This window comes from Sminthopsis crassicaudata, chromosome 5 (genome assembly GCF_048593235.1).
Source record: "Sminthopsis crassicaudata isolate SCR6 chromosome 5, ASM4859323v1, whole genome shotgun sequence".
Classification (NCBI taxonomy): Eukaryota; Metazoa; Chordata; class Mammalia; order Dasyuromorphia; family Dasyuridae; genus Sminthopsis; species Sminthopsis crassicaudata.
Window position 1 is genome coordinate 237,999,511 of NC_133621.1, and position 25,952 is coordinate 238,025,462.

General features: G+C 34.2%; 1 protein-coding gene across 2 annotated transcripts in view; it reads right to left on the reverse strand.

The window, feature by feature from the left end:
- Positions 1-25,952, reverse strand: part of CNTN1 (contactin 1) — a 207,580-nt gene that overhangs the window by 63,683 nt on the left and 117,945 nt on the right. Inside the window, exons 14-15 of one of the 2 annotated variants that reach the window (XM_074270572.1) lie at positions 21,473-21,593; positions 7,845-8,445 (exon numbers count right to left, since the gene is read on the reverse strand). In XM_074270572.1, the coding sequence (XP_074126673.1) occupies positions 8,366-8,445; positions 21,473-21,593 (201 nt within the window). In that variant the 3' untranslated portion in view covers positions 7,845-8,365. Of the gene's footprint in view, positions 1-7,844; positions 8,446-21,472; positions 21,594-25,952 lie in introns of those variants that run through there. The other variant, XM_074270571.1, reaches the window with a different exon arrangement.

Genomic DNA, 25,952 nt, shown 5'->3' on the forward strand with positions numbered 1-25,952 from the left:
AATGTATGGGATTACCTGCCATTGGGGGGAGGGAGTGGAGGGAGGGAGGGGATAATTTGGAAAAATGAATTAAAAAAAAAAAGTATGTAGCTAAGGGAAAGGAAAGAGTTAAGTAGGAAAAGAAAGAGGAAAGTTTTTAATGGAAGAATGGAGAAAAATTGAGTATGGAGTGGAAGGGAATCTTTTGTCTTCAGGAGTGAAGTTTAGTTCACCTTCCCTTCCTCCCTCCCTTCCCCAATGCCCTAAGCTGCCTCTTTGGAAGTGTATTCCAGCCGGTTTTTAATTAAGTTGCAGCTGCTTAGCTCTCCACTGAAAAGAGCAAATCATTTAAAGAGACAGGCCTATTTTTAAATTAATTGATTGAATATTTGTTTTTTTAGATACATAATGGTCTCTTTGGTTAAAGAATATGGTCATAAATGTGATATATAATTTGATAGGGTTATTTCTAAAAGTTTATATTTTTCAGAACTTTTTGGATTCTTTTAGGTGAAATTATGATATTCTGTATAATTTTTAATTGATTGTATTGATGCCCGTTATTTAAAGGGCCTTTGAAAATAATAGGTTTTTTTTCCTTTGTCCTTTTGAAAATGTTTCTGTTATGGACAATATGCAATTTGGAATTTTTCTATGTATTGGATATTTTAAAGCAAAATGATTTGTATAATATTCAATTTATACAACTATTACTTGGGTATGTAAGGTAATTGTGTGAACTTACTGGGACAAATTTCTTACTGTTATCAGTATGAGGCCATGGTAAATACCTGTTCGGGATTTATCTGAAACTTTGATTAATGGGATTTATTACTGGAGGTAAAAATCTCTTGGGTTTCTAGCTAATACTATTTGGGAGTTTTAATGCTCCACCCTCTGACAGTTAGTGGGACAATTAACTGGAATAAAACTGAGTTAAGACTATTTTATCCTGTATGTGCTGAAGGATCAATTTTGACTGCTTATATTATGTTATAGTCATGTCCCTACATTTTTTTTCCTCCTGTAACTGATCAGGACAATAGTCAATAAGAACTGTTAATGTAATTCAATTATGTTATACCTTGCTGTTTCCAATCTGATTGTGTGTAATCATTATATCCTAAATGTTTAAGCAAAGGAGTATTTAGCCTGGTCATCTATCTGTTAGTGGATATTTGTGTCTGGATATTCAGGGGCTTTTTCTGTTTTTTGTTTTTTTTAAGTTTCTAAATAATGAGAGGACAATTAGCACAACTGTCTGTGAGACCTAACTGCTGCTTTTATTGGGACTATAACTGACAACTGTTTGCCTGTCCTGTGAAGCAAACTCACCTCTTTACATAGGAAGCTGCTGACTTTCCACATTTTGTAGCAGTCTGTCCTAACCTTTATTTATTAGATTTGTTTTTCTAGATTTTTGTCAAATTAGTCCTATATTGAACTGCTTCTGTTGTCAGAACACCATACCCTTTGCTTGGACTGAAAGCCTCTGCCCCTTCTCAGCACAAAGCAGTTTTTGAATGAGAGACCATGGCCCCTGCTCCTAGTGTACTTTGGACTGATATGGGGGACTTGGGAATAATTAAACCTTAACTGAGTCATCTATTACTGTGTGTTTAAGATTTGGGATGGAAATGTTAAAATTAGGTAACTATTGCTGTTAAGGATGTTATGTTTATAATATCTATGTTCACTTCAGAATATGTAATTGTTTGAGGGATTTTTTCAGAAACTCCTGTACTACTCTGTTATGTATAGGAATTTTTATTCACTCTTGGGATTTATATGTGGGATGGTTATTTGACAATTTATTTACTTTTTTTTTTTTTGATGATTCCTTTCCATGAGAAAAAAAAGGGAGGAAGAGATAGAGAATTAGGGAAACTGGTGATTTTTCTCAAAATACCTGAAGGAGTGGGAATCCCTAGTTCCTATTCACCTTGCCAAAAGCACTTCTGCCCCATCCTCTATCAAACTAGTTCAGATTGAATTGGAAGTCCTTTAAGCAGTACTTTTTCATTTTTGCTATGCTTAAGCTTTGAAACCCCTTATTCTGTTGAAATTGCCCTGGCAGACTCAATGTTTTGGGACTACTTTCCTGTCTGATTTTAGGAAATTTCCAAGATACAGACATTGTCTTGTGACTGGCAGTGTCTCTGATCTGTTTCTCCAATCCTGTAACCCTAGTTCCTTAATTAGTATTTCAGCATTTTCAAAGGACATTGCAGTTTGGTATCAGGCCTCTAAAAGTTCAGGGTTTGCCTGCCTTGATGGTCTAACTGTGCATTCTTTGATAACTCTGTTCAGAAATCTGGATCTGTTCTGTATCCTAGTAGCAACCCTATCTGTTCTTCAGAGCAGGGACAGGTGGAACTACTCCAGACCTCACTCTTCCCCTCTCTTGGGACTTCTGACAGACATAGGGTGCCCCTCTTAAAATGGGCAGTATGACTGTCTTGAGCCCTGCTACTCTCTCTATAAGCAGAGGCTGAATTATTGCACAAATGACTGCAGACCACCTAACTCAGAGTGAACTGCCATCTCAGACTGGATTCTCTGACTGAGATAGTGCTCCAGAAATGCAGAGGACCTGACATGTTTGCAACAGGGAGCCTTTATACTGCTGTTAACTCGGGCTACCAGGGAGAAACTTGTCCTTGACACAAGTCTTTGTATTTTTCTAGTTGTATTTTGGTTCACATAGGGTTGGTCAAAATTATGGTGCTAAAACTTTCCAGGTATCTAGAGAAAGGTAATTCAATGATTTGAATATTCAGGAGAGTGTGGAATGTTGTGCCACAGTTTCCCTAAATTTTCCTGCTCAGTTCTTGAATCATTCTGCCTCAATCTCCCTAGTTACAAACCCCCCTCCTGATCATTAGGACTGATATAATTTAGGGCTGACTACTTTTTAAGGTTATAAATTGTAAATGTGTAAACTCAAGATAAGGGATACTTCAGTCTTTCTGGCTCCTAAGTTCTGGTTTATCTGAATTTATGGTCCTCACCCCTCACCCTGCCAGAACCAGATCAATGGTCCATTCCTGTTCACAGTGTTCTGACTCTGCCCATGCCTTTGTCTACTCTTGGTAGCTTAAAGCCACATGTATATTTCATGGAACCTCACATTGGCTGCGAATGAGAAAGAGAGCTTAACTTAATTAAAGTACTCCATTTGCGTTGAAGTGATGCAAGATAAAGTCTTGTAGTTTTTAGTTATATTAGTGTGATGAGTAGTGGGATTAGGGGAAGTAGGAGAGAAGAGATGATTGTGGTTGTGGGGATAAGTGTGGTTGGTATCAGGCCTCTAAAAGTTCAGGGTTTGCCTGCCTTGATGGTCTAACTGTGCATTCTCTGATAACTCTGCTCAGAAATCTGGATCTATTCTGTATCCTAGTAGCAACCCTATCTGTTCTTCTGAGCAGGGATAGGTAGAGCTACTCCAGACCTCACTCTTCCCCTCTCTTGGCTGCTTTTGAGATGATTCAGCCCTGAGACCAAAAGTGGATTCTTTTGGTCCCAGAAAATCAATCTCTCTCTCTCTCTCTCTCTCTCTCTCTCTCTCTCTCTCTCTCTCTCTCTCTCTCTCTCTCTCTGAAATCCAAATAAAATATTAAAAACTCTCTAATCTCTATCTTGCCTCAGTTTGTCTGCCATTACATTATAAAATTTGCAAGAATAGCCATTCATTTTTAAAGTGCTGTTTAAATATAAATGTAAAAAAATCCAAATTGATTTTGAAGCCAGGAAAGGTGATTTTAGAAATCATCTATTTCAATTCCATTATTTTACATTAAAAAAAAAACCTGACACTTTGGAATGTTATAATTTACTCAAATTCATGATCCAGTTAAAGATAAAGCTAAAACAATGATCTAGGTATCTAAATTCTAAATGCATCACAGGTATTGTATGAACAAGTATGTTATTTGCAAAAAGTAGCCTTAGGCACAAAACCTAGGCTAAAAACAGAAGAAAATATTTTCACCCACATATGGGCTGAAAATTTTTAAATGGGCTTTAAAATGTCCCCAGTATAATAAGCTAATTTCTCTATGGTCAGAGTACTATTTGGGTGGATCATTTCAGTCATTTGCAATAGAGTTTTCTTGTCAAAGATTTTGGAGCATTTTGCCATTTCCTTCTCCAGCTCATTTTAGAGATAAGCAAACAGTTAAGTGTCTTGTCCAGACTCACACAAACTAGTGTTCAAGTCAAATTTGAACACAGTTCCTCCTAATTCTAGAGCCAGAATTTTATCCACTTTATCAGATATCTGTACCAGAGTATCCTAGGTTTAATATTATTCATATATTATATGCTTATAAACTTGCTCTTAAAAAGAAATCAAATATATATGAAAGATACATTAATCAGAGAACCTAAGAAAACTAAGAAAAACTTAGGAATGTATGAGTTAAAAAAAACTTCCAAGAATTTCAGGATCAAATTCCAACAGGAAGATATGACCTTTTTAGGATTCAATAAAGTTTAAAGCCCTAAAAGGCAAAGGTTAAAGAAATGTAATAGTGAATTTCTTCCAGATTTACAAAAATAAGCTTCACTGGATTTGAAAAGGCCATCTGAGATAATGAATTTGTCCCTCCTGGGCACAGACTTGCTCCATTCTTTCCCACACCCATACTTCTGTGACTCATTTGCATATATCCAGCAGGAATTTAGGAAATATTCTTAGTTGTCACCATAAGTTAAGGTGAAGTCTCACACTAACAGAAAGAATTTTTGAAAATGGATACCTTTTCTTCTGCTTCTCTGGGAAGGGAGAAGCCTCAGATCCAAGGTCCTGAAGGAGGTCCTAAAAGAAAGTCCTGAACCACTCTTTAATTTTGCCCTTTGCTTGCAATTTTGCCCTTTCTGAAAGAGCACAACAGTATTCCACCAAAAGAAAACAATAATACTCAGTTAAGTATGAGGCTGGAGGTGGTGGAGACTATAGTTGTCCAGAGAATCTAGTGGATTGACTCTTTCAGTAGAGAATTTTTCATACCCTGTGAAGAACCAATTCAGCAGGTAAACAATCTGCCTAGTTTATCCAAGCAATGAACTTGACTTCTCCAGTAGGGATACCATGTAGTGAATTTTGAGAGTATTCTCTAGAGAGAGGAAGAGCATCAAGGTCCTACAATTCCAGAGTTGTGAGTCATTTAGTTTTCTAAATATCGTCCTTACTGCCATAGTTCTTTAAATGTGTGTCTATTCTCCCCAAGCTAGACTTGGTGGGGACTGCATTCAGGATTTGTTTGTTTTGGGAGGTATGCTTTGTAACTACTTTTCATGACATGTCCATTTTGAGTAAAAGCTTTTCTAAAAGCTATTAATGAGAACTTAGGTGGAAGAATCATTGAATTACACTACTAGAAATAGATATCCATAAGGAAGTTCTAGAGACTCAATCTCACAATGTGAGTACACATTGAAAGAGTGAGCACACTAACAAGAATGAATTGAGAGAAGTATCATCATTTTAAAAGATACTTAGGAAGAGGTGGAGGAGAAAAAATATAGTACAAATTGTGAACAGTTTAATTGTTGTTAGTTATTTGGACTTGATGAATAGAGAAAAAAATATAAAATTTATTACCAGAGAAGCAAATTTTTAACCTATTTCCCTTTTATTAGATAATAGGAGTTGAAAATTTTACAGCCTCTGAAACATATGTATAAATTATATGGGGTGGGGGAAAGAATTAGTGATAAAAGTTATTTAAGTATGCTTTTAGTTTTCACTAAAGAATGAGGAAAATAAGAAGAAACAGATACATTTTGGTATTAATCCTTTTACTGCTAGAGATTTTGGAATCTTGCCAGGCTATTATGGATATGTGTGGATTAAGAGATTAATGAGGAAAAATCTCTTTCATATCATTGAATTTGACATAGTTGGTCTTATAAAGAACTATAGACTAATTCAGTTACTCCAGCAATTAAACTGTTTTCCCAAATTGTACTGTATCTCTTCTCCCTCCTCTCTGTCTCTCCAAGCATCTTTAAAAATGATCCTTCCCCTATTCCCACATCAACTAATAACAAAGAAAACTTTTCAACATATTTTAAAGAAGCAAAGAACCTTTCTCTTCCTCCATACATACATATACAAACTCTACCTATGACGTTTTTTCTGCTCAGTTTCCAGGAAGAAATACCAAAACTCTGAAAATAAACTTTTATTGAAAGTTTGAAAATCTTCAGAAAAAAAATTACATAAGATTTTTTTTTTGTTTTTAAGATTTTTAATTTTAAAGAAAATTAACCTTTAAATATCATGGTAAAACTTCTGGGAGGGAAAAAGTGCTATTAGTATGCAATCTGACCAGTTTTTCTTAATGTCACTTTCATAATGATTGAAGAAGAAATTTTATGAGCTTTTTCAAGACTACTATGGTCATTTGAAAATAGGAATGGATATAAATATAGATGTCTCAATATATCCTGAAAAAAATTACAATGATGCATAACTATTTCCCATTTTCATCTGGCCTTCAAGTTGCAATGTACACATATTTTCCTCTCTGAAACTCTAGCAGTTTGGTGTAATTAATGAAAATGAACCTAATTGGTTTTTTGTTTTTATTCAGGAATGATGTTAAAAACAAGGGAGCCATCCTTCCCTCCAATTTTCACAACTTTTAGAGAATATAGACTTTTTAAAAAAATGGTTCCTCTTTTGCTGTCTCCACTTATAGTCATTGCAGTTTCCTCATCATTCAAATCATTTATAATCCCCCCCCCCAATTAATACTTATGTTTGCCTTCAAGAAAGAATATCTATTATGGGTTATATAAGAAGAAGTATTTCATGACGATTCATGCTATAGTCTCCACTGTGATATTAACAGACTCTCAAATTAATTTTAAATTGTTTGTTAAAATAGCAATTGGTTTGGTTTTCCAAACTAAGTTTATTTGGTTGCAAATAGAATTCATAAATAACTTTTGAAAGAAAATCAAATAATATCTCCTGGCCATTTAAGCAACCATGTTTTGTTTGTTTGACTAAGGGAATTCTAAAAATAATAGCTAAAAGTGATTTAAAAATTAAATTCATTTTTCTCTGAGTCTTAAGAGCCATAATCCACACTGCTTAGTGAGAATTTCTATCCTTACTGAGGAAACTTAGTGAATAGCTATCCTCAGCTTAAGTCCTGCCTTTGATACACAATGGCTGGGTGGTCCTTTGGCATTTATTTAACTTCTTAGTTATTTAGGGCAACTCTCGCAGGACAGTAAGTTGAAGAAAATGTGCTAATCTTCATTGATAAGAGTTTTCTTATCTGGGAGTTTTCCATACAGAAGAGCTATGACTGATATTTTACATAAATGCATACAATGTCTAAAAAATATATGGCTTTTATAGGTCTTATGAAAAAAATATAACTTTCATTAATGTTACTTTAACCAAAGTAGGAAAGAAAAAGGAATTATCCTGCCCTCTTAAAGTAAAAAATATAAAGATTACTAAAATCAATAAAAATGAAATGTGAAGACAATATATATATGTATATGTATATTGCTATAATCAACTACAAAATACTATTGTGTAAATATGTCACTTTCAGATGATAATATCCACCATCATTTCTTCATCTTACTTGCTAGAACTTTTATAGCTATGGAAAATTCTTGGCAATTTATTACTTTGCCAAATCACTTTTCTTTGTTAACATTTGATGTCTTTTAAATAGCAATGCCTATTTTGGGCTTTGAGTATTGTGAGTGTGCATGTGTGTGTGTGTGTGTGTGTGTGTGTGTGTGTGTATGCATATATATAATAGTATGTAACTTCTAGTTTTATAAACAGTTTTTTCAGATAAATTTTGGAAGCCTAAGTCAGATAATTTTATAACAATATGATTTATTCCTTCTCCTTTTTCTCTGACACTCAATCAGTTCTTCAGCTGTTTGATTTAAAAGATAAAATTACAGAGACATGCCACTTTCACATTACTTTGTGTTATGGGAAGTTATCAGGCTAAGCTAATAGTTAATAGAAAAAAATCTTAAGTGGCTGAATTATGTTCATTAATATTTTTGTTACATATTTTTAAGGAGAATTTAAATAAGTAGAAATGGAAGCAATGGGAAAACTTTCATGGAATTGTAGTGTAAACCTTATGTCTTTTCAAAATATGCTTAAAAAAATTCAGAAGAGGAAAGGGTTAATTTGTTTTAAAAGGTCCAAGGATCTTTTGTTGTTTTGTTTGTGAGAGAAAGGGAGTAGAGATTCCAGAAACTGTAGATATGAATTAATTTTATATTGATCTTTAGCATATGAAAATATTTCATAAAAAGTGAACTTCAAAGGTGAGTGGAGGACTGACAACATAGTCATCCAAGTAACCATAATCCTGATTGTAGGAAACGATCACGGGGTTGGAGGCAGGTTTGCACAAACCGGGAAAAAGGGATCCAGTATGATTTTCTCTTCATCTTTTCTGCTCTGACCTGAAAAAAGGAAAGATTGTGGCTGAAGGGGAAGTTTATAAGCTCAGCCAAGGAGCAGGAAACCGTATGTGTAGCAGGCCAGGTTTTCTGAATTGTGATTAGAGCTAGTAATGGTAAGTAAATGTGTACAAACATTCTATGTCATTCTATGTCTCTGGAATAGACTGAGTAAAGAAGAACAGGTGATATGACAAGTTTTCATGCATAAGTCAAGGTTTTCTACAGCCTGAAGTAGTGTCAGAACTAAAGGAATAAATATGTTCTATTGATGAAGAGACAATTTAATGTTAGTTGAAAGCATTTATTAATTTAATTAGCCTAGCAAATGAAGCTAACATTCAATTAGTTATGCTGTTACCACAAACAGTTTTTTAGAAAAAGAAGATACGTTTGTTTTTTTTTAAGCTATTCCAGTCTTGGGGGTATTTTCACAATGGAACTATATGTGCAATTAATTTTAACCAACAATTATATTGCTATATTAATAAATATGTTTTTGAGAAAAAATTATAAATATCTGGATTATGTTTATTAATTTCCTTCTCTATTGTCCATGTCTGGGGGGAAATCTAACCACTTTTCCTCTGTTATCCTAATAGATGATGACTTATTAGATGATGATAGCAGATATTGAAATTTTAGGCATATTTCCTATGAAAAATTAACCTATATTTGCAGGGGTTTATCTTGACAATTTAATTCTAGTAAGTGATGGTAAACACCATAAAAATCATTTAACCTTTTCGTGTGTCTTACAATTTCTGAAGCACTAGTGATCTCTTCTGACAATGAATGTTTTGACAATATTTTGACATATTATTTCCCAGAAAAATCTAGGAATTATTTTTGGCTAAATTTCTTTGTATTTCATGTAGTTTATATTTTATAATCCACCAATCAACACTTCAAAGAGATTTTAGAAGGATTTGGAAGGCTGTAAAAATCTTCTAAATTCAGATAGAAATAAAAAGGGAAAAGGAGAGGATGGGGAAGAAGATAAGGTTTTGGAGGGGATGAAGATTAAGTAATAATAGTAGGGTAAGGCAGTGAGCAGAAGTAAAGAGGAGGAGTAAAGGAGGATAGGAATAGGGTGAGAAGTGTAAGCAAAGCAGAGAAGTGGGAAGGGAAAGCTAAAGGATGAGAAGGATAGTAAGGAAAATGGGAAGGAAAATAAACTAGTAATTATAGCTTAGAATATAAATTGGATGAATTCACCCGCAAAATGGAAACAGATCATAGATTAAAAATCTGAACTCAACAATATGGTATTTTTAGGAAATATTATAAAAATGAGAGATACCCACAAACACAAAGATCAGGAGTAGAATTTATTATGTTAAAAAAGCAGGATTAGTAATCATGCTCTCAAAGTTAAAAGTAAAATAGATTTAATCAAAAGAAAAAAAATAGAGAAACTATACTATATGTCAACAATATTAATCAATATTGTTTTGGACTTTTTAAAATAACTAAACAGTATAAAGTTGGAAAATTAGTGTGGTGTAAGAAATGATAAACTGGTGAATATAAAAATAAATAAATAAAAAGTAAGATGCTAACCACCACAGCAGCAGCAGTAGCTTCAGGAGCTCTCAGCCCAGAGGTGACAAGGGGGTCAGACAGTTGGCCAAAAAGAGATTATGAGGGACTCTTTGCAGACACTGAATATGAGCTGGCACAACTCTATTACCTATACACAATTATGGGTCACAGTTTTGGGAAGGAGAACAGTGCTGGTGTTTGGTCACAAGGGAGCAGGGGCCCTGGTCATAGTTCCAAAGTAGAGTGCTAATGCTTGCAGCTTTAAAGGAGCAGAGGCCATTCCCAGATAAAGACTCCAAATAGCAGTGACCACAATTTTTCCAGAATTATACAACCTTAGAAACACTTGCAGACCTCCAGAACTATCTCTGAAAATAATAGCATGAAAAAGCCTGAAGCTTAGAATAGTGTTTCCCCATCCTACAGTAGACAGAATTTAACTTTAACACAAAGTTCAAAGCTCAAAAAGTAGTCTGGAAAAATAAACAAGCAAGGAAACAAATAAATAAGAATAATTTGTCCAGAAAAAGCTATTATGGTGATAGGAAACACTAAGATATAAATTCAGAAGAAGATAGCAATGTGAAAAAAGCTACCAAAAAGCCTCAAGGAAAAATGCTAATTGGACCAAAGCCCAAAAAGAATTAGGAAAGAAAATGAGAGTAAAGTAAAAAAAAATTGTGAAAGATAAGTTACAGTTTGGTAAAAGAGGCATAAAATTGTACTGAAGAGAAAAACTCATTAAAAGCAGAACTGATCATAAAAAAAGAGGTACAAAAATTCACTGGAGAGAAAAAAAAAAGAGTTATAAAATCTTACTGAAAAGTATAATTCTTTAATAATTAGAATCAGGCAAATGGAAACTGATTCCCTCATGAGACATTGAGAGACAATAATGCAAATTCTAAAAAATGAAAAATAGTAGAGAATGTAGAATCTCTGTCTTTTTTTTTTTTTTGAGGCTGGGGTTAAGTGACTTGCCCAGGGTCACACAGCTAGGTAGTGTTAAGTGTCTGAGACAGATTTGAACTTGGGTCCTCCTGAATTCAGGGCTGGTGCTCTATCCACTGCACCACCTGGCTGCCCCAAGAATATCTCAATAAAAAGAATAACTCAATGGAAAAACAACTCACCTGAAAAATAGATCCAAGACAGATAATTTAAGAATTATTGGACTGACTTAAAGCTATTATCAAAAGAGAGAGAGAAAGAGAGAGAGACTAGATACATCATATTTTAAGAAATTATCAAGGGGATAAGAGATTGAATTTCATGAATAAAAAATAGAAAGAAGCTAGATAGAAGAGTGTAGGAGAGAGCACAATATCCAGTGAGCTTTGAAAGAGAGAAGTTGAGGTCAGGTTACATAGGACTTTAAAATAGCTAAGGAGAGGATTTTATATTCTCTCCTGGAATCAAAATAGGAGCCACTTGAGTTGGATTGAACAGGTAGTGAGATCTGCTTATAAGGAAAATCACTTTGAAAATCATGTATAGGAAAAACTGGAATGCAGAACACCATGAGGCAAGGAAATCAATTAGCATGTTACAACAATAATTTAGTCAAGAAGTAGTGGGGGTCTGAACTAAGGTACTGGAGGTACTATGAGTCAAGAGGAGGGATTGTTTTGAGAAATGTTGTGAAGATAGAAATGATAAGCTTTGGGAACTAATTTGACATGTGAGATGGGATTATGAAGCTGAGACTCTGAAATGGACAAAAGATTGGCCTTTCCACCCTCCATCAATTTTAGGTCAAAGGGCCTTGGGCTCAGAGAGAAATGTTTGCTCAAGCTATATTAAAAGAGGTATTTTGCACTTCAAAAGTGCTCGATCTACAATGAAGACTATCTATTCCATAAGGATGGTTGTCTGATGATGTTCCATAACCCTGATCTCTCTCAAAATAATCTATGTCAAACATCTGCCATTGTAAGCCCCCTATCTTCCCCCCTGTAAGTGGAAAGTCGAGTCACTGTTTAATGTCAAATGTAACCACCAGACTGAACCAGAGTGCTTATAAATTTGTCCCTACTTCTGTTCCAGAGGGTACTCTACTGAGTCCATCCTGGTCCCAGTCAGTAATAAAACATTCTCTAAATTACCAACACCTTGGCTGTCTTGAATTTTATTGCCTGGGCTATCACACTTCAAGCCTACCGAGATAAGCCTTTGGCTAGGCCCCTCTCCCTGGAGGGGGAAGGTTATGGATCCTAGGGGGTGACCACCAAGAGACCTTCCTCAGCCCCTAGTATCCAGTAATCTCTTTCTGTGGACCAGGAGAGTGAAACCCAAATTGTGAATTTGGTCCAAAATTGGCATAGAGCATTCTAAAAGACAGTTCTGGTTAATAAGATTTTGAGAGGCCCCTGCAGCTGCTTAATCATTTTTGCAGCTGCCTGTCTGGTCTGGTGAGTACTCCTGTATCTGACTAAGTTGGACACAACATCAAAGCCCTTGTTGACCTCCACAGGACGCTGTGTGATGGTCCAGTCTAATCTGGTTCCCTGGAAATATGTGTTCCATGTTTTCTGTCTGTGTGTGATTAGTCTGTCCTGTTGGTTGCAGTCTGTGTCCTGGGTGTTCTGTGTGATTTGTCTGTCTGTTCTGTTGGTTGTGGTCCTTGCCTTGTGTGTCTTGTATAGTTTGTCTGATTGGTTGAAAAACCCTGTTAAAGATTTAAGATAAAATTGCCCATTTTTAATCTGTTTGACTAATTCGTAAGTAAAAATAATAGGACTTTAAAAAAATGTAAAAGTGAAAATAGAGCTCTGTCTATGTGTATGTTTGTTTGCTTTGCATTTTGTTCTATGCTAAAAGTTAGCAAGCTTGCAAGAGATAAGGCAGAGAAATGCACTAAATAGGCTTGGAAGTTTAGAGAAGCTCCATTTGGATGCTGGGAGGGAAAAATGTTCAAGGTGAAAAAAACTTCTATCTGGGGGCAGGGGTCCTAGAAAAAGCCCCTAGTCTGTTTTGCTGATTTAAAAGCTTTGTTAAGTTTTAAGAACAATGATTAAGAAATTTTGGAATTGGTTATTTGAAAATTTGCTTGTGATTTTAAACTTTTTAACCTGTTGTACTTTTTAACCTATTGTACTAATTTGTAAGTAAATGGAACTTGGCTATTTTAAACTGACAGGAAAGTGTTTCCCTTAAAGCAGTCTTCAGAGCCTGTTAAGAGTACAGGGCAATAAAACCTTATCTGATCAAAACTTAGGTAGGAGAAAACATCTGATTAGGAATATTGAGATGATTCTGAAATTATGGGAAATATAATTTTGCTATTGTCTTTGCATGCTAGATTTGTTTATTCTGAATATAAGATCTTGGAATTTGTTTGAATATTGATATCTTTATTACTAAAGAGGTAGAAAAAGAACAATGAAATACAAACTTAGCCTGGGCCAGGCCATAAAAGCTTCCTGGACAGATAAGAGAGAGAGATGCTAATTGCTGTCAGGCAAACATTCCGGCAAAAAAAGAAATGAAAAGGAAAGGAAACAAAACAAAACAAAACAAACCAAACCAAAACAAACAAACAAAAAAAAAACCTTTTGTAAAAAAGTTTGGTTTAATTCGGTTTATTTGTTAACATAAGTTATACTTTAAATCCAGCTCTGCTGGACATGTGTGGGTTTTGTGGAGTTTTGAGCTATTTACTATATAGTGTGAATCTTACAGGTTTTGAAGGGAAAAGGAAAGAGGAATGCAGGTGATTTAGAAAGGATTGACTTGTAAGAGCAATTAAAGGTTTGCATGGTTTTAGGAAGTAAGAAAAAGGTTTTTGGCCTTAGGAAGAAGAGGTGGGGGAGAGATTCAACTCACCATCCCCACCCCCACCCCCACCCCCACCCCCACCCCTGCATTGCTTTCTGCTACTTTAGCAATAGAGTGTCCACCTAGGAAAGTTGTTGGAGATTGTTTAAGTATGTAGCATGAGGGAAGAAGAAAGTTGGGAAACTGATAGACTTGGGAAGAAACTTGATATTGGGAGGAAGTAAATAAACTGATGGGCTAAATCTTGAGCAGGATTCCCATGTAGGAAATTGAGTGGGGAACCTGAGGGACTTTTTGTCCAGGGGTGCAGGAATGGGGGGAAGGGTAGCCACATGGAATCCTCTTTTCCTCTCACCCCCCAAGTGTGTGTTCCTGCCATTTTTTTTTTTAATCAAGTTACTGCCAGTGTAGCAAACTGATTTAAAGGGACAGGCTTACTTTTAGGATAATTGACTGAATATTTGTTTCTTGTTTGAGGAATATGGTCATAAATGTGATCCCTACTTTGGTAAGATTATTTCTAAAAGTTTAATTGCTGTTTTAAGAATCTTTCAGATTCTCTTATGTGGTATTTGGACATTCTATATGAGTTTTAAATTGATTATATTGGGTCATCCTGAGGTCATTTAAAGAGCCTCTGGCAATAATATATTTTTTGTCCTTTTGAAAATGTTTCTGTTATAGGCAATATGCAATTTGGGATATTTTTTCTATGTAATGGGTATTTTAAAAGCAAACTGATTTGTATGTATAATGTTCACTTATGAAACATCTACTTGGAATATGATAATTGTTTAAGTTGTGAACTTGTTGAAACAAATTTCTTCCTGTTATCACTTTAAGGTTATGGTAGAAACTGTTTAGGATTTAGCAGAAATTTGATTAATGGAATCTGTTATGGAGGTAAATTTTCTTGGACTTATAGTTAATTGGTTAATGTTATTTGGGAGTTTTAAGGCTCCACCTTCTGACAGTGGGACAATTGATTGGGATAAAACTAGGTTAAAGTATGTACTGAAGGTTGAATTTTGACCACTTATGTTATGTAATAGTTATGTTCTTGCAATTTTTCCTCCTGTAACTGATCTCTACAATTAGAGCAATGGTCAATAGAATTGTTAATGCAATTCAATTATATCATACCTTGCTATTTTCAGTCTGATTATATGTAATCATTGTATCCTAAATGCTTGGGCAAATAAGTATTTAGCCTGGTCATCTGTCTGTTACTGGATATTTGCACCTTGGTTTTTTTTAAGGTTTCTAAATGATAAGAGGACAATTAACAGAGGTCTGTAAGACCTAACTGCTGTTGAGACTTGAGGCTGCAGCATGTCCTGTAAAGTAAACTCATCTCTTCACATAGGAAGCTGCTGGCCAATCTATTTTGGCCTCCTCATATTTTGCAGTAATCTGGCGAACTGAGTCTTTCTATCTGAGACTGATCTCATCTTTATTTGTTAGATTTGTGGGGGGTTTTGGTTTTTTTGTTCTAGATTTTGGTCAAATTACAGGTATTGACTTGCTTCTAGGACCTATATCAGCTTTGATCAGCTTTGATTGTCAGTGAGGCACACCCGCTGTCTGCATGGAATGAGAGCCTCCGATCATTTCTCAGCCTGCAGCAGTTTTTAAATGAAACCAAGGACTGGACCCTGCTTCTAGTGTGCTTTGAACTGCTATGGAAGACTTTGGGAATGGTTGATGAGTGACTGTTAAACTTTGCCTGGATCATCTATTACTGTATGTTTAAGATTTGGGATGGAGTTGTTAAAACTGTGTAACTATTACTATTATGTTTGAGGGATTTTTAGGAAACTTAACTGGTCTGTTATGTATAGGGATTTTGATTCACTCTTGGGATTTATATGTGGAATGATCATTTGATAATTCCTTTCCATGAGAAAAAAAAAAAAAAAGAACGGGAGGAAGAGATAGAACATTGGGGAAATTGGTATGCCTGATGATGTTCTATAACCCTGATCTCTCTCAAAATAATCTATGTCAAACAACTGCCATTGTAAGCCCCCTATATCTTCCCCCCTGTAAGTGGAAAGTCGAGTCACTGTTTAACAGTGTAACCACAAGACTGAATTAGAGTGCTTATAAACCTATCCCTACTTCTGTTCCAGAGGGTACTTTACTGAGTCTGTCCTGGTCTCAGCCAGTAATAAAACGTTCTCTAAATTACCAACACCTTGGCTGTCTTGAATTTTATTGCCTGGGCTATCACAACTCTAGAAGGTTATTGGTATTTTTTACAGAAATAGGGAAATTAAGAAGAGGGATTAAAATCAATAAATACAAATTATGTGTGGAATTTCCTCTATCAAGTTCATTAAATGTTGCAGCTTGAGTTCCCAGGAGGCAACTATTGTTCTGTTCTTTCCTATGATGTCCTTGTGCTGCTCCCTACTACACACAGTTTCCACTAGATTCCCTGGGTCTGTTTGTTTTCATAATCTTACTCCTGGCTCCCAGGTAGTCTTAAATCTATATCTAGCTCTCTTTTCTGCTACTAAGAATTGGAGCTTCCTCCACTGTCTATCTGAATAGGTCCAATTCAAAGCAGAATAAAGGAAAAAGAATCCTCACGCCATGACCACCCCTCTCTTTTTACTCCTCTCATTTATTATTAGGAGACACCCTTGTTTTCCAGAGCTTAAAGACCAGCAAGCAAACATTACCCTGGGCTTGGAATAACAATAATCCTTTGTGCTCATCCTCTTGATGAACTGTGCTCCAACTAAATCACAGAACTAATAGTCCCTGAGTTCAGGCAAATGCCAACAGGACCAGACATGTAGCCCTCAACAAAGAGATGTTTTGCCACTTGACAACCTTTCACTATTATAGTTATGCGTCACCACTATTGCAACACTACACTTTTTGATTTTTTGTCTAACCACAAATACTATAGAAGGATAGATAGATAGATAGAGATGTATATGTGTATAGATGTATGTGTGTATAGATGTAAATAGAGATATATCAATAGCTCAAAATATATCAATAGTTCAATAGATATAAGTTTAGCCTTACTGCCTTGGGTATCCTCCTCAAAAAAGGATGTGGCAGTGTATCTAGCTTCCCTGCTCCAAGAAAATAAAGTAAACTTTTTGCTTATGACTGATGTTAGCCTTTAATTTTACTTTGTCTTTCTTTTTTTTTAATTTTTCAGAGTTGATTGTGGAAGTGATAACCTGTCTGAGCTCTTTGGTATTTTTAGAGTTAATAGTAATTACAAAACTGTGTGACTCTTTGGTTTTTTGTTTTCAGAGTTAACAACTAGTGTCAGAAGTGCTTTCTTCATAGCCCTGAGAATGACCTGAAGTAATGCAGCTACAGGGAGTCTGCTCCATTTGCACTTGAAGAGTGCAATGAGGATTTTCCTTCTCTTATGCCAAGATTTAAGTCTTTGGTTAAGCTTCTTGGAAGATTGAAACTTTGGTTGTTGCTATTGCAGAAAGGATCATCCATCTCTTCTTTTTGAAGTCTCTTGACTTCCTAAATCAGGTACCTATGTGTTTATTTCCCTTTGGATACAATATGGGAAACTTGGTAACAAGAATGAGTCACCAAAGAAATTGGCAGCATTTAGTTTTTGAAATAGATACTTGCAAGTTTCTTAATTGGCATAATTTGATAATGTTAATTAACTTGGAGTACTTTTGATTGGGATCAAATTAACTACCTTAAAAAATATTTTCATGAAGCCAGCAAGAAAATTAAATACTTCAAATGGTATGCTTTTAATAAATGGCCACTTGAAACCACCAAGCAAAATACTTTTTATAAGATTCTCTCAAGAAAAGCTTAGATAGAATGATCCTGTGCTTGTGTCTTTGGAAAATGCTGTGATGTGTTTGTATTGTTTATATATTCCCTTACCTTGAAAGACTTAAAAAAAAAAATACAGCCACCAGAAAAAATGCTAAGGGCTATAGCCAAAGAGTTGAGAACAATGAGAAAGATTAATTAACTTTTCTACTTGAAGCAATTGTCCCAGTCAGCAGGACTGATGCCCACTTTAAGCTTTCTGTAGAAGACTGGGTTATAAGAAAAGGGGAAAAAAATAAAGGAAAAAAAACTCTGTAAGATAACTTTTTTTCCTATCATTTAAATTTTGGCTATGTTGGAAATAAAGACATACTTGGATAATCAAATAGAATTGCACTTTTTTTTTCCCCTGAGGCTGGGGTTAAGTGACTTCCCCATGATCACACAGCTAGGAAGTATTAAGTGTCTGAGACCAGATTTGAACTAGGGTCCGCCTGAATTCAGAGCTGGTGCTCTATCCACTGGGCCACCTACCTGCCCCTAGAATTGCTTTTTTAAAAAATCATAACAGATTAAAGGAGTTTGGAAATTAATTAATTTCAAAATAGCAAGAGAGAACTCCTGGGATTTGGGGTAATTCCAGAAACTCATTCTTTTCTGAAATATTTTAATAAATTTGGGGTTCCACTATGTATTAAGGAAAAATAAGAATTTTTTATTTATTAAATTATATAAAAGTAAATGGCATTTAAATAATTTTTTCCCTGAAGATTAATTAGTCTTCTTGTTTTAGTACAATAAAGAAAAGCAGCTAGTTCATCCCAGAGTAAAGGAAAAAAAAAAAATTGGCATATTGTCTGTACTTTACAGTCACCTGTTGTTAACTCTTTCTTGACCTTGAAGAGAAAAATTTGTTTAAGCCAAAGATCTAGGGTGTCATCCCTCCCATCACTAGTTCAGAGATCCTCTCCTTTTGATTTTGCTAATCTATCTTATTGTAAATAAGTTCCCAAATGAAGATATAGAAAAAAAAATGCTGGAAAAATATAAGGAAACTTGATTATGATGAGGAGTAATTAACCTCTCTCTCCTTCACCAAAGTAACCAAGGGCAGGTTCAGTAACAAATGAAGTCGCTACTCAATGCTGTATCAAAACAAAGTCTTTATTGATAATAAAAAGATAGACAGGCATTTGGCCTCCAGAAAGGCCAAATTGCCTGGCAAGGGGATGGCAGATGGCGGGCACAAGGCAGGTAGGTATAGACCAAGTGTGAGGATTCCATTTTTAGAACTTCCTTTTATACATAACTAGGGTCATAAAAACAACATTTGCACAGAGATGTTATCCAAGAAGTTCCGGAGATATTTGTAAATAAGACAGGAATTTCTCTTAATCATTTGTATCTCAAATTATCTCCTTTTAACCTCTCCCAAAACAAGAATTTTCCTGTTAATTATTTTTATCTTGAACTATCTCTTTTTTTACCTTATCAATTATATTCTCTTTGTCTAAATTTATTAGCTGCATAATCTTAAGCAAGTTGTTTTATTTCTGTTTAGCCCATTTTCTGAAATGTAAAGAGAGAAATAATAATGGCACCTATCAAAATAACATAATGATTGTAAAGTATTTGCAGTGAAAGACATGCGAAGCCCTTTATTATTTCCTTAATTGGATGTCTGATAACTCTAAAGTGGATTTTAAATGCCAAAAGTAATAAAATTAATTTTTATATGGGATACTTTGGAACTGTAGTTAACTGAACTAATGTCATCTGAAGTTTTTTTTTCATGTTTTAAATACATGATATTGTTTGTGTTATTATTGTATTTCTAAATTGTGAAATTTGAGAAACCTTTGTAAGAAAAATATTGTTAGGCAAAATAACTTCCCTTTTCAATTTGGATTCTGTGAGATTATGAATTGGGCTTTTAAAGTGAGGGAATAAAACTGCTAAATATTTAATGAGATATTTTATTATAAAAGATAATAACAAACTTATTATATAATATTGAATTTTTGTTTGAAATTTTTGGACTATTATGAAAGTGCAGAGGATGATTTAAACATTAAACATGTTATTTAAACATAAAAATTAAATGTTAACTGTTAAAGAACTATCAGGAAAGATTTTCAAACCGTTAAGTTGTGCTTAGTGAAATTTTGCTACTTAAGAGAAGTATTCTTGGGATTTCTTATTTACTATTATTTTAACTTTTGATTACAGGAATAATTGTCTGAACTGTCATAAAGCCAATAGTAGAAAATGGCATGTGCTGAAATCTGAAAACTGTTTTTAAAAAACTGCTCCTGGGGAAAGTTTTGGGGAAAGATCCTGACATGATTTAAGGTAGGATCCTCTTGACTTTATTGCCCTGTTGTATTATTTTCTCTTTGAAAAGGAAATTTTCCCACTAGGTTAAACCTGAGACTTGCTTTTAATACCCTGTGTTTACATGATTGGTTGTCAAATATGATTCATGTCTGGAATCAAACAGAGCTAAGGAAGTTTTTCCCAACATTATGATACATGACCTTGTTATAACTATGTCTCTTCTTTTTCTTTTATAGCAAATTCCTATGTTCATGAAGTTTTGTAAGTACATGATAAAGAAATAATAGATTGATACTGGATCATCTCTGGGTTATCATTATATAGACTGCAAATATAAATATTTTATAACTTTAATTTGTATTTTTGGTCAAATACAGATGATATTATCCAAAGAGGGAAATGATTAGACAAAGTAATAAGACAAAGATGTAATGTAAAAGTCTCCTAATTAAATGAAATAGTAAATTTTGACAAAGCAACAAGATTAGATGAAAATACATGTACATGTGTATACTACTGGCTTCCAAACTTATCTTTCATGGAAATTCAGGCTTTAGGTATACTTTAATAATACGTTCTCAAAATTGCCATTATCTAGTCCTTTAATTTATAAGCGCCACAGGCAACAGATTTAAAACTAGAAATTATAGATCATTTGCCACTCTGGATTGGTGAAAGGATTTTACAAATTGGGAATTCCCCACATAGAACAATGAAACATAAAGGGTCCTATAAATCTACTGTCTACTACTATATTTTATACCTGTTTTTTATTGTAGTTTTGTTTATGCTTCTATCTCCTGTACTAGACTATAAGCAAGGAGTAAGAATCTTATTTTATTAAATTTAGTCCATTTCAATATAACCTATTCTAATTTACGCCATGACTGAAGCTGCTATTTAGAAAGGAAAGCAGATTTTTCCTGATGATTTTATTCAAAAAGAGCCTCACCATAATCTAACTACTAAATGATTTATTATATGCCAGCCAGATGCTGCTTCTTCTCAGAATTGAATAGCCACCTAAGAAATAAACTACTTAAAAATCTATAGCTATCTTACCTTGGCAAGTTTTCCAGTTGGTTGGTTTTCAAAATGGCAATATTTAAGGATAAGGTACTTAAAAAATTTTAGTACCCAAAGAAACTGTGGCTAAAGCCAAAGGAAATAAGATTTCTTTAAGGCATACCTATCTATGTAAAATACAAAAGCATTGAGCTTTAATGAAAAATATAAAATAATCAGACCAGGAATAAATACAGCTAGTATATTTATTTATTCCTTTAAAATTTATATTTTCTACTTGCTGAAAAATTAGTAAATGAGAATTTTTAGTTAAGTAGAAGAGTACATAGACATTTGTAGTATAAACATCTACACAGTACAGTTTTAGTAAAATAAACAAAATCAGTATTATCTATTATTGGTTCAGACATAAAAGATTATTAAGTAGAGGTAAAAAAAAAATGCTGTCTTCAAGAATCAACAGTGTTAAAACATAAGTACATAAACTTTCCACTGGAAAATATCATGAATTGATACAAATCAAATATATTTGGTGTTTTTAATAGAAAAGTCTTAAAACTCTTACCTCGAACAACAAGGTCTGCTGATGCAGAGGAATTATCCACAATTGTCTGAGCAGTGCAAGTATAACGTCCAGCATGTTTCAGCTGGGCATTTTTAATAAGCAAGTCACCATTGGAATCTATCTGTTTGAAATTTTAAAAAAAATTCATAATTGGTATTGTTTTCATGAGCATATAGTATGTATACACATGTGTGTATATATATTTCCATATGTGTGTGAACATATGCATAAGCTGTTAGTAAACAAGTTACTTGTTCTCTAGGTTTCCTTACATATAATTTTCAGGGATTAAATAAGATGTTTTCTAAGTTCATATCTAGCTTTAAGTTTTCTACAATTTCTACTAAAATGAGAGCAAAATGAATGGAGACAATTTGATTGACACCTTCCTAATTAGTCAACAAAACGGAAGATTATTGATATCATTATCAACGCCTTCTACTTCAATCTACATGCATGTAATAGAAACAGATAAATCATGTTTGGGTAAAATTTGATCTGCCTAGATGTACCACAGTTGAACCAATTGTGAAAAAATGGACAAGATATTCACTCCATTTCTAGGCTTTGGGAATTTTTTTCTAGTTCTCCCCCATACCTAGAACACTTTCCTTCTTCTATTCTGATTGCTGACCTCCCCAGCATACTTTAAGTCCCAATTAAAATTTGAACTCTATGGGAAGCCTTAAGAAGGATTATTTCTTAATTTTAATACTTTTCCTCTTTTAATTATTTCTTATTTATCTTGTGTATATATATATGTATATGTATACACACACATATAATACGTAATATTTGCTTATATGTTGTCTTCCCTATTACATTGTAAGTTCCTTGAGGTCAGGGGCTATCTTTTGCCTTTTTGTATGTGTATGTAATACTTTGTACAGGACCTAAGTCAAAGCACTTGATTAATAAATGTTGAATTGAATTGAATTCTTTTTAAACTGCTTCTTTAGATGAAGTATGTGTTTTATTTCCAGTTCTAAGTTGCAACTGGGCCTAGTTTAATGTTGGTAATTTTTTTTAGCAACTAGTTCTCTAGAAAATGTATGCAGTATACTCACAACATGCCTTTAAGTTTAATCTGCATTATTAATATTTTCCCCATCACTTTTTGAAGACTAGAAATTAACAACAACAACAAAAAAGTACTAATGCTGCAGCATTTGCTTATTTCTGAGGTATTAATATTGCCACTAAAAATTTAATAATCACAAGAGGTAGTGTGAACTAGCTTCAATATACTCCCCACTAGATCTTCTCTGATAGACATTTAGCCCCACAGCAGTCAGTAAATCATTTCAAATCGAATAAATTTTCAAATCATTTCAAATGCTTAATAAATATGTATCTGGAGCATGCTGTGTCCATGGTATTGTGCTACTTACAATCCCTTGCTCATTATATAATGAATTACTTCTCAATCAAATACTGGTAGGTCAAAATAGTAGGAATTTTTTGGAAAGGCATGTTAAGTTATTGTAGGTCATTAAAACAAAAGACCACTTTGGGATTAAAAAACTATGTGATGGAAACTAAGATGTAAGAAGACTAGGAAGATTGGGTTATTGTGGGGGTTATATTACTAAGAGTTTTGACTACCAAACACTCTAATTTATCTTTGCTTCTAGAAGCAACTGGAAACCAATGATTTTTTTGGGGGAGAGGAACAGGAAGTTTGTAAAATGAGTAGACCTGTATTTTAGGAAAATCACTTTATGATTAAATGGAGTAAAGAAACCCACTAGTAGGATATTGTAGTAATAGAAGTGTGAGGTGATGAGGGCCTACACTAGAGTGGTGGCAGTGTTACATGAGAAAAAAGAGTATATTTGAGAGATGATGCAAACATAAAATCAGCAGGCCTTGCTAACAGTTTGAATATGAGGGATGAGAGATAGTGAGGAATCTAGCTAGGATGGCTTCTATGTTGTGAATCTGAAGGACTGGGAAGATGAAGTTGCTATTCGGGAAGGCAGAGGAAGCTTAGGAAGAAAAACAGTAAATTCTGATTTGGACCAAATGAATTTAGGATGTCTACTGTTCATGGATCCTATAATGCAATTGAAGATTCGAGCTTGGAGGTCAGAAAAAAAGATTGGGATAGTAAAGATAGATTTGAGAATTATCAGTATAAAAGCAGTAATTAAAATGGTAATCAAATCCATCAGAGCTTTCAAAAGAAGTAACAGAATAAGAATTGAAGAAAATAGAGAAGAGAACTCTGAGGGACATGTACAGTTAGAAGTTGTGATCTAGAGATAGACCCAGCAAAAAAGAAGCAGTAGTCAGGAGAAAGTAAAGTCCTAAAAACTCAGAGAGAACAGAGTTAAGTTGAATAGAGTGATCAATAGTGAAGCTACAGAAAGGTCAAAGAAAATGAGAATTGGGGAAAGGCTATTGGATTTGGCACTTGAGGGATCTTAGTAACTTTAATGAAAGGAGTTTTGGTAAAATTATTAAGAGGAGTGAGAGAAGAGAAAGTGAAAGCATCTATTGCAGATTGCCTTTTCAAGGAATTGTGCTATAATGATCAGAAAAGAAATAGGCTGAAAGTTAGGAAAGATGAAAGGATCAAGTAATGGCCAATAGAGGATAGATTAGAAATAGGTAGAAAAAAAAGGAAAATCTAATGAAGGAAACTGTATGAAATGGGATCACTTAAATAGAAGGATTAGCCTGGGTAGGGAATAAGGACAATTCAACATGCGAAACAGGAATAAAGAAGGAAAAAGTGGCAGAAAGCACCTGAGTGATAGGAGATGAAGAAAGTAGGAGAGGGAATTTGCAGAAAATGACATCATTTTTTGCATAATATGAAGCAAGATTCACTGAGAGTCTGACAGGAGGCAAAGCACAGAAGATTTGAGTAAGGATGAAAAGGTTTGAAAGAGTTAATGTGAAAAAGTAGATTAGTGAGTTGATAAGGAAAGTATAGGAGGATTGCTTAGCAACAGGGAGTATCAAATTGAACTTCTATAACATAACTTTGTACTGAATTAAATCAGAAAAAATGTAATATGTACATACTGAAGAAAAGAAGGCAAAGAATGATAGAAGTGATCCAAGTCTGAAATTTGGCTGGACATAATTGGCAATAAGTGAGGGGGATAAGGATTCAAGAGAAGAACACAGTCTAGATTCATTTGGTTCACCAAGAAGCAAGACCATAAGAAGAGGAGAGATTGGCTGGGAGGGGACATGGCCTGGGATATAAATGAGCAGTCAAGAGATTGGAGATCATGGTGAGTATATATCATATAGTTTATCATAAGTTTATATCAGAGAAAGTAGAGGGAGCAGTGAAAAGCTAACAGATTAGGGTTAGGTAATGGGATCCCAACATTCTTAAAAATGGTATATTTGAAGTTGAAAGAGGTTCCAGAAAGATTGATGTAAGAAAAATTTGTCATCCTCACTTAGGAAGACAAGAATTAAAAAAGGATTTCAGAAAAGGCCCAAGCAAGTCAAGAACTCCAGTAAGGAAAAAAAAGAGCATTGTAAGATCTAAAATAAAAATGAAGGCACTGAAGTTATGGGTGAGAGGGAAAATAGTAGTCCTTTAAAAAATGATGGGAATTTTGTTAAGATTGGAGGATTTGGGGGAAAAAAAAGAATGAATTCTGTTTTGAACAGGCTGAATTTGAGATGTCTTTGTAATGTTCACTTTACAACATCTAAAAGGCAATTGGTTAAATTTATAGAGCTGGGCAGCATCTGCATAGAGACAATAATTTAACAGAGGTTCTCAAACTATGAACTTTGGGCTAGATGAGGCCCGCTGAGGATGTTTATGCGGCCGGCCAGGTTATGGCAAATGGGCTGAGGGGCGAAGACAGAGTGTGAGCTTTTGTTTTTACTATAGTCCGGCCCTCCAACAGTCTGAAGGACAGTTAACTGGCCCCCTATTTAAAAAGTTTGAGGACCACTGATTTGGGAGTTAGTAATGAGACAATGGAGAACAAAAAGAAGAGGGCCAGGACAAAGCCTTAAGAGACACCCATGTTTCCTGGATTTAGTATGAATGAAGATCCAACAAAAGAAAATGAGAAGTTTTAGTAAAAAAGGAAGAGAACCAGCAGAGAACAGTGCCATGAAAATCTAAAGAAAAGAGAATAACAAGGAGGAGGTGATTAGTACTGTAAAATGGAAAAGAGATAAAGTATAAGAATTGAAAAAAACCATTAGATTTTTATATTCTGCAAATATAATAAAGTTAATATCTGATAATATTAAAGTTGTATGAAAAAAAGAATTGATTAAAATCTAATTAATACTTATATATAATAGATGCTGCCAAAATCTTTATGATTATCCACTAGTTTCATGTTCATCTGTAACAAATAGCATTAAGAACCACTTAAAGGCTTTTTGGTTATTTTCCAGATTCATACATACAAAAAATCATTTTAATTAGCAGAAATTAAACAGGAGTTGCCTTTTGACTTAAAGGCATTTGGAATACCGTTCTGCAAGT